Here is a 9800-nt window from a genome sequence, read left to right on the forward strand (position 1 = left end):
AAGCACCCTGGAATCGGTGCCCTGAGCCACTCTGACATCCTCTGCAGCAAGCCCCGGACTCGGCAGGTTGATTTTGGTGACTGAACAGAGTTTGGGCTGGGCGTGGTGCTCTGTGTGTGTCCCTTCCCATCCCTCCCAAAATCCCAATCCCCAGGCACAAACCTCTGCTCCAGCCTGGGCTGCTCAAAGCCACGCCACAGGGGCTGAGATCACTTTGTAGAAACTTCACCCCAGATGGATTTCCTCAAAACTGAGCCTTGAGAAGCTTCAGTCCTCCTCAGCCTCTGCCTTGGATGGCATGGGCAGCTTGAGCTGCCAAAACACCCGGGAATTGCTGCTTGAACCTCACAAAGGAGGTGCCAGGGTGGAGATCCTGCACAGGACACCTCCCTTCCAGGAAAGAGCCACCAAAATACCTGGAATTCTGAAACACCTGCGAGGGGAAGATGATCTTTATCTCTAGACCAACAGCCACTTAGAAAATTATTTCTGTTTTCGTTCTTGGAAACGCTTTTGGTTCACAGGACAAAATAATCAAGATTTTTTTTCCCAGTGTGCTGAGGAAAGGACCACAACAGAACAGTCCCTAAAGAGGTCACAAGGGGACACAGCTTTTTGCCAGGAGCCCACAGGGATTACCAAACCCTCCTTTAGCCCTGGTAGTCCAGTTCTACTCATTCCATTGCTAGCTGATAAATAACAAATAAAAAGAACTTGTTCTTTAAGATCCCCAATGATAGAACTGATCTTATTTATTGTATCCCACCAAGGCTTTGCATCAGTGCCAACCTGCCTGGTTGCATTCTGGAGAGCACATCCTCAAAATTCCTGGTCCTCTCTTCACCCCAAAATTCACTCTTAGCTGCTCCTCCTAACAGAATTTCAGCCACCCCCAGAACACTACAACAGGCAGATCTCGAGTAGAGTTTTGCATTCCCAGAAAAAAAATAAAAGCTCCATCCAACCGTGTCGAGTTTAAGACCCCAAGAAAAGCAATTTTCCCTCATTAGGAATTATGCTTTCAAGCTGAGGAGATAACTTTTGAACTGCACTCCATAAATTCCAGAAGAATCAAGCAGAGCAGCCAGTGTCCCGATGAGACCAGAGGAGATAAGAGGCTCAGGAAAGCTGCTGCCACAGAGCCAGTTATCTCTGAGCAGAGCAAGATAAACTTGAATGAAATTATTTCATTTGTGCTGCCAAATGGGATATTCTATCTTTTATCTTTGCCTTCTCCAGGCAGGGCCTGCAGGATTTAATGCTTGAGTTATGGAGAAGGGCAAAAATCAAAAATTTTTATTCCCCGGCATTTGGAAACCTGATGGAAAAGTTTTGCTCAAGGAAATTCTTTCTTGACCGTTTTCCCTGTGTTGCCACACAGACAACAAAAATCAGAGCTTTACTTTTATGAGTCTATTTATTTCTCCCACATAACCATTAGACATTATCCTATCAGGAGTGCAATCACAGGAAAATGGTTAAAATAGAATTCCTAAAGTACAGAATTATCGTTATTATGTAAAAATCCACAATAAAACCAGCAAACTTCAAAAACTAAACCTGTTACATGCAGCTCTCCAGCCAAGAACCCTACAAACCCAACTCCATCCATCTTTCTCCCCTCAAAGCATCAGCAGCTCTTAAAAAAATCCTAAATGTGATTTCCCAGCTGCACTTGGAAAGCTTGGAAGTGCAGTTGGATTGTTTTGTCTTTAAGGAATCTTCCTGGGCAATTGAAGCAAGAAGTAATTTTTTTTATCTTCTGATTTGGTTTCCTTGAAGCAGAAGGTGCAGAAAAGAAAAAAAAAAAAAAAAAAGACATGGTTTTGCTGGAAAAGGGGAAGGATTTGGGTCAGATCCTCTCATCAGGAGATTTCTCCATTGCCAGAGGTCTGAAAGAACCCAGGGAGAAAAAAAAAAACTCCTGGGTAGAAAGCAAGCCCTGCTTACACAAAGCAGAGGAGGAGATCTCCCTGGACACAGAGGGGAAAACAAATTAACAAGCAAGAAATCACTTTCTCCTCCCCAAAGCCCCAGTTTGACTGCTCAGACATCAGGAATTCATGTTCCAGCACTCAGTAATTGAGACAACAGGGCATGCAGGTCTGAAGGGAAAAGCTGGCACAGGTAAGATGAAATAAAGCTTTGTCAGTGATTCATTCTTTTTATCATGCACAGGGAAAACAAACACAGCCACCATCAAGATACGGAACACAGAGTAAACAGCATCTCCTTGCCACCAAAAAAAAAAAAGTCCCAAAAAAAGTCCTCCCTTAGGCACAGATCTTATCTGAGGGAGCCTTGGGAAGGGCCTGGCCCTGCTGATGCCTCTGGGGAGCAGAGATGGAATGGGAATGGAATGGAGGAATGTGGAGAAGTGGTAGAACCTCACTAAGAGCACCAAAAAACACCAAAATAAACCAAAAAACACCGAAAAAAACACAAAAAAAACCCCAGGGTCTGTCCCCTCCAGGACAGAGCAGATCAGTGACACCAGGGCAAGGCTGCAGAAGCTGCCTGAATGAGAGGACAGAACAAAGGATGGAAATTCCTCCTCCAGCAACGCTTCCTCCAGCTGCTGCTGCAGCAGAGAAACTTCCCCCAGATGTGACACGGAGCTCCCAGCTCCTTCCTCACTCCTTGGCAGCCGAGCACCCCTCTGCCCTCCGGATAAATCTGCAGAATTTGGGTGCCAGGGAGCCCCAAATGTGGCCCAGGAGCTCCTGAGGAAGGTGCAGGTCTGAGTCAGCCCCGTGGTTTGGCTGCTGTGCGGGGAACAGGAATCCAACCTGATCCCAAAAAGTGCCGGGGGCAGGGGAAGGGAGACAAACAGGAGATAAGAGACGTGGAAAAATAGAGGAGAGGAGAGGAGAGGAGAAGAGAAGAGAAGAGAAGAGAAGAGAAGAGAAGAGAAGAGAAGAGAAGAGAAGAGAAGAGAAGAGAAGAGAAGAGAAGAGAAGAGAAGAGAAGAGAAGAGAAGAGAAGAGAAGAGAAGAGAAGAGAAGAGAAGAGAAGAGAAGAGAAGAGAAGAGAAGAGAAGAGAGAAGGAGAGAAAGGAAAGAAGCAGAAGGAGGAGAGAAGAGAGAAGAGAAAGGGAAGAGAAAGGGAAGAGAAAGGGAAGAGAAAGGGAAGAGAAAGGGAAGAGAAAGGGAAGAGATGGAGGAGATGACACACACGTTCCCCGCAGGGAAATTCAGGCGGGATCTGCTCCAGGGAATCTCATCCATCCTGCAGCCCCTGGGCTCTCCCTCGCTCTCCCCATTTCCCATTTTTCTCTCTGTTCTCCCGAGCCCAGCACATCCCTCTCGGTGACGGCCACGCTCCAGCTCAGCATCCCTCTGTAAACAGCGCCCGCTGAGCTGCAGGAAAATGTTTCCTTTCAAGGCAACAGGACAGCGACTGCCCCAAAGTGCAGCTCCGGCAGCACTGAGGCGCTGATTTGCATTTTCCTTCTTTTATTTTTCTTTTTTTTTTGCATTCCTAATTGCAATTAAGATGTGATGCGCAAGGAGGATCCTCACCAGGACGGGCAGAAAATCCCGGCACAGCCTGGCAGTGACTCAACCTCCTGTCAAATAAACACCGATGCCCGCACGTTCAAACCCGGCTGCCTCCAATGAAACGCCCTGAACATCCTGAAACATTTCCATAGGTTGTCAAATGATAAAGCGTTGGGAAAGCAGCGATTTCCTCTGCCTGCAGGGAAAGCTCTCCACACACTCTGGGATTTTCAGGAGGGTGAGGTGGTGACACCTGGCAGAAATTATCCGAAGAAATAAAATTTTTTAAAAGGGGGAAAAAAAGAAAAAAAGAAAAAAAGAAAAAAAGAAAAAAAGAAAGAAAGAAAGAAAGAAAGAAAGAAAGAAAGAAAGAAAGAAAGAAAGAAAGAAAGAAAGAAAGAAAGAAAGAAAGAAAGAAAGAAAGAAAGAAAGAAAGAAAGAAAGAAAGAAAGAAAGATTAAATAGAAAGAAATAAAAAGGGGGAAAAAGAAAAAAAAAGAAAAAAAAAAACAAAAAAGAAACTAAATAAAAAGAAATAAAAGAAATAAAAAGGAAAAAGAAATAAAAGGGGGAAAAAACAAATAAAAAGAAATAAGAAGAAATTTTAAAAAGGCAAAAAGAAAAAAAAGAAAAAAAGACAAAAGGAAAAAAGAAAAAGGGGAAAAAGTAAAAAGAAAAAAGGGGAAAGGGAAAAAAGAAGAATTAAAAGGAAATTAAAAAGAGAAAAAAAGGGGAAAAAAGAAAGAAAAAAGAAAGAAAAAGAAATAAGAAAGAATAAAAGGAAAAAAGAAATTAAAAGAAATTAAAAAAAATAAAAAGGGGGAAAGTGCTGTTTGCCAGACCTCTGAGCAAACCAATTCCCCTCTGGAGCAGAAACAATAAAAATAAAATAGAATAAAATAGAATAAAATAGAATAAAATAGAATAAAATAGAATAAAATAAAATAAAATAAAATAAAATAAAATAAAATAAAATAAAATAAAATAAAATAAAATAAAATAAAATAAAAGCACCTGCCCAGGCCTAACCAGTGCAGAGCAAAGGAAAGCTTTAGTGGCTTTAGTGACACACTTGGCACGGTGCAGAGTGTGTGTGACAGCCCGTGGGCACGGGGCATGGCACAGCTCCACTGAACGCTGGCAGGTGATGGCCGGGCTGGGGCAGAGCCGAGGTGCCAGGGGCTGAGCCCTCGGTGCCAGGGGCTGAGCCCTCGGTGCCAGCTGGCTGCAGCTCCCGTTGGGAATGAGCTTCAAGAGAGCCCTCGGCACAAAATCAACGTGTTCCGGCTCTAAATCCCACACGAGCCTGAGCAGCTTCACACGTTTCCTTTTGAAGAGTGGAAAAGCAGAAGGTTGCTAAGAAAGCAGTGAATTAATCTTCTTTTTTTTTTTTTTTCCACTTCTATGACCTTCTTCCAGGAGATGTTTCATAATTAATTAACTCTTGTACCCCCATGTGAGCCAGGGTTTCCTGCTTTCCTTACATTCAAAGCAATCCTGTGATAAAGCCATTTGCTCAAAGGTCACACAAAATCTGTGCCAGACTCTCAGAACCTCAACTCCCAGCCTAAAAGATGCAGAAAAAACAGGCGAAATTGGGCTGGATTAACACCTGCACTCAGCGCTGATCAGTGATGAACCAAACCCAAACCAAAAGCTGGTCTGAACAGGCACCTTTTTCACTCAAACCAGAACAACCTGAAGTGGTATTTTGTAGTTTTTTTGAAGTCATGACTGGAGCCAAATCAAACAATTTACTGAACTCCTGACAATAACAAGAACTCCTCCCACAGCGCATCACCAGCAGCTGAAGGAGGAGGGGCCAGAAAACAAATCTAAACAGAAGCGCTCCTTAAAGTGAGATTTTAGCCCCTGGAAAAGGCAGAGACATCTTTCCCTGCTGCATGGACTTTGCTCCTCGTTTCTTAGGGGAGAACTGAATCATTATTTTGAAAAGGAAGACACTGAAATGTTGGGGTTTTTTTTACCCACAAGCTGTAAATTCCTGCTGCTCTGCCCTAACCAGGACCCTCCAACCATCCCTGTTTTGCCTGGCAGATGGGAGCACCAGCCTGCTGAAGGTCTAAACTCGGGAATTGTGCCTTGCTGAGAGCAGGTTAATGATTAGAAGCCTTTTCCTCAAGAATACAAAATAATTTCTTGCAACAAAGTCGCTTCTGCCAGAACAAGCCCCATTCTCCCTCGTGTTTACCAGACACAAATGCCACTCATACTTGGTATTCCTCGCAGTTGTGAGCAAGGCTGTGGGAGAAGCACAGCAATCAGATCCCAGCCAGGCTCTAAAAAGGGAATTTGGCTCCTTTGTTAAATACCAATGTCCCTATTTGGGTCAGGACCAACAACTGGATCCCAACTGGAAAGTTTTTGGGGTGGTGAGTGCCTGCTGTGTCCCAGCAGCTGTTCACCTTCACCCTGTCACCACGGGGACACTGCTGCTGTCCCAGCTCCTCAGAAGGATTTCCCTGGATCAGAATTTTCCCTTCTGCCCTGCTGAGGTCCCAGCATCTTCCTGCTCCCTTTAGTTTTTAACCATTTTCTGAGCCCTGTGTGTGAGAAAGGAGCCCCATCCATGACACCAGGGTGGTTTGTGCTGCTTCCTGCCCCTCTCACTTCAACTCAGAATTCCCCGCAGAATTTCATTCTACACACTTGATCTTCTCTAAGTACCTCCCCTTTTGTTCTATAAATAAATAACAGTTTTACTTGGAGTGTGCTGTTCTCCCAGGTAAGTGGAAAAGAGTTTTTCCCTTATCAAGCACAGAAAATCTGCTGTTGGTGATAGAAGTGTCAACACGGCAACATTTGTACTGCCCGGCAAACCCCAGGAAAGAAAAGAGAAGAACCATAAAGAAAAGAGCCATAAATCCACAAAACCCTCAGCTCACTCCGCTGGCCAGGCCAGGTGCTGCCCATCACCTGCAGAGCCAGGAAAACACCAAGAACCAACAATTCCCTCTTTGCCTCATCCACCCGCCCGCAAATCGGACCACGGGAGGCGGGGGCAGCCGGGGAACAGCGACATCCAAGCGTGAATTCCCAGGCGGAGCTGGAGACGCGGTCCCGGAGCATCCCGAAGGCTGCGGGGCAGCCCGGAGGCACATCCGCGTGTGTCGGGTGTCATTTGGCTGTCACCCAGATAAAAGCACTTCCAGCAGCACCTCGGGCCTGTTGTTAAGCCTATCTGACACATCCCTCCCAAATTCTCCCTTCAAATGCCTCCTCCGGAGCTGCTCTCATTAAAGCCACAGCCTCATTACTCATTTCGGTGCCTCTCCGCTTGGAAGCTCGCTGTTAATTTGACAAAACCTCGGCCCATTGTGTGCCAAGCATCGGATCCTTGGCAAACACGAGTTTCCCAAGCTCCCGGCACAAATTCCTCCGGCACCGATAGCGTGTGCTCTTGTATCATCCCACGGAAATGTGCACAGCAGCGGATGAGGCTGGGCAAGGATTTAAAGATGCAACAAGAACGGTTTGTTCAAGCACATTTGGACAAAGTCAGGTCTAAAAGTGAGTTGTCTTCAGTAGGATTTCCAATTGAATTCTGCTGCTTGAGAAGAGCATTGCCATTTCTATATAAAAGCTGAATTGTTGCCTGTTTGGCTTTTCCAGGAGCCAGGTTCCTGCACATTCCCCCTACCTTTGATTTCATTGAAAAGGCTTTTTCTGCCTTAAGCTATTTACGATGAACAAAATTACCAAGTGATTCTGCAGTGAATTAATTTAACACAAGGAAGCAAAGTTCTGTTCGGTTCTTTGGGTTTTATTGAGAAGTTTCTTCAGTCCATGGGACAGAGATCAATTCCTCTGTTTGTCAAAATGAACGTTCAGAAAGGGGTGCATTTTGGACCAAGAAAAGGAAAGTCTTAATTCTGACTGATTATCTTGGTGTAATTCTAAACAGCCCTCACAATTATAAATAGGACTTCATCCAACCATTCAGTCTGCCGGAAAAACTTTCTAATTTTCAAAGGGACTGTTCCAAGAACAGCTCTAAACCTGCTTCCCTCCACAATGCCATTTGGATAATGAAAGACAAACAATCCATCCGAAATTCAATTTCATATGAAAAATTGCTGAACGGGGTCCAACCCGACAAAGGACGTTTATAAACTCCCAAATTGCAAACATCCACAAAGCTCCTCCGGCAGCCACAGGTTAACAGCTCCTTTGGACTGTCATTACTCTTGTCAAAAGCGCCCTGAATTTGGGGAGAGGACACATTCCCAGCATCATCCAGCCCTCAGCAAAGGCATTCCAGTGTCCTGCATAGCTCTGCCTTGCGAAATTTGACAAATGTTTGCAAATGGAGCATCCCCAGCCGTGCAATCCTCCCAGACAGCCTCCACCTGGAGGGACACCGCTGACATTTTTTAGGCCACCACAACAAACCTTAGAGCTGGGAGGTCTCCATAAATCAAACCTTCTTTTTTTTTTTTTTTTTTTTTTTTTTTCCCCTCCATCAAACTTTTTCCTCTTTAGCAACTCCTTTTGAAAGCACCGCGAGGAAGGCCTGAATCACGGAGCTGCGGTGCAGCTGATGTCATCCCTTTTTTTAAATTCACGTGTGGAAGGCTGAGCATGTGGAGGCTGCTCAGGAGAGACTGTTCTAGCACCAGGCAGAAGGGCTGATACAACTCCTTCTGGAACAGAGCTCTCAGCAAGATCCCACGGCCCAGCAGGTACAGATATTTTTTTCTTCAGGAAGTTCCAGCCTGACCCAGGTAACCTCTGCTGACCCAAAGATGTTTTTCCCTGGTTTTTTTTTCCCCCCCCCCGCAGGTTTTTTGCACGTGCCCCCAGCTGAAAAGCCAACCCGCAAAATAAATTTTCTCCAAGGTCATGCACTCCTCGCCATGCCTTTTATTTGCCAATTGGTGAAGTATTGAAAAAAAATGAAAACTTCCTTACTGTGAGAGGAGCTAATGTCCCATTTAAATGTAACAGAGAGCGAGAGGAGATGCAACAAGAAATCTAATCACTGCTTCATAGCTAAACCACAAGCTTAGCAGCTTTCTTTTGTGCCCTGAAGGTCCCAGGCACCCTCTCTTTGCAAAGACAATATATGGCACATCCAAATGCAAATCTATTCCTCTCTTTATTTCTATATTCAGCTCCCTGGCTGATTACAGGCAGACGTGTATGTGTTCAATAGGTCCTCCTGCTTCTTTAAATAAGTTTAATAATACCCTTTTTATTTATGGGAGCCTGAAGTACAAAGGATGCAATGCAGGAGCTCTGCAAGACCAGAAAAGAGAAGAAAAGCAAAGTAGCTGAAGATACAGCCTGGCAAGGGCTCAGTAATTCAACACTGTTGATTCTATAGAGACCAACTGCTTTTATTATGCACAGAATCTCCGAGGGGGGAGAAAACCCCACAGCTACGAACTTGCAAGGGAAAAGAATCTGTACATCTCCTGTGTAAGTGCAGAACTGGCTAAAAAGGCAGTTTTAAAGCCAGGGCAGCCCCCCGAACATTTCAGACCTCACTGCAGTTTTCTCCCGGCGACTCCGAACAACCAAGCTCTCTCTCTCCCCATTAAAAAGTTGCGTTAAAAAAAAAGAAATAAACATAACGAGAAGGGGAAAACGAACCAGAGAGCCCCTGCAAGGACTCGCTGCGAGGGCTGGGAAGCGCCGCTCCAGCTGCGGGATCAGCCCCGCTCCACCCGCGCCCCGCGCTCAGCATCCCCGACAACGGGAATGGCCAAAATTCCTGAAACGCCCGGTTCCTCCGGGGATTGCTGACACGCTCGGCTCCTCCGGGGATTCCTGACACGCTCGGCTCCTCCAGGGATTCCTGACACGCTCGGCTTCCCCCGGGGAGCCCCGCACCGGGAGGGCGGCACAGCCGCCGCCGCTCGCCCGCAGCATCCCCGGGGCAGGACGCGCCCCCAGCCCGCAGCCCCCCGGTCCCCGCCGGTACCTGCCAGCGTCTTGTGCACCGTGTTGCCCATCGCTCGCTCGCTCGGCGGCGCGGCGGAGCCCGGGGCCGCCCGGAGCTCCGCAGGGCCATGGACAGCGCCCGCCTCCCGCAGCCGCTCCGCGCCCGCCCCCGCCCCGCCCCGCGGAGCCGCCCCGCCCGAGCCGCGGGTGTGCGGCTCTGAGCGCCGGCCCTGTCGCTGTTCCTGTCCGGGATGTGCTGCTCTGATCCCCGCTCCCTGTCCCGGTGCCTCTCCGGGATGTGTGCTCTGATCCCTGTTCCCATCCCTGTCCCTGTTTCTCTCTGCGATGTGCTGCCCTCATCCCTGTCCCTGTCCCGGTGTATCTCCAGGATGT

General features: G+C 46.9%; 1 protein-coding gene across 1 annotated transcript in view; it reads right to left on the bottom strand.

Moving 5' to 3' along the window:
- The window catches only part of NEURL1B (neuralized E3 ubiquitin protein ligase 1B), a 35372-nt gene extending 25863 nt beyond the window's left edge, over positions 1 to 9509 (bottom strand). Inside the window, exon 1 of the mRNA XM_014891191.2 lies at positions 9448 to 9509. Within this exon, the coding sequence (XP_014746677.2) occupies positions 9448 to 9478 (31 nt within the window). The 5' untranslated portion in view covers positions 9479 to 9509. The remainder of the gene's footprint in view (positions 1 to 9447) is intronic.
- Between the last annotated feature and the right edge of the window lie 291 nt (positions 9510 to 9800).

The sequence above is a fragment of the Sturnus vulgaris genome, chromosome 15 (genome assembly GCF_052056855.1).
Source record: "Sturnus vulgaris isolate bStuVul1 chromosome 15, bStuVul1.hap1, whole genome shotgun sequence".
In the NCBI taxonomy this organism is placed as follows: domain Eukaryota; kingdom Metazoa; phylum Chordata; class Aves; order Passeriformes; family Sturnidae; genus Sturnus; species Sturnus vulgaris.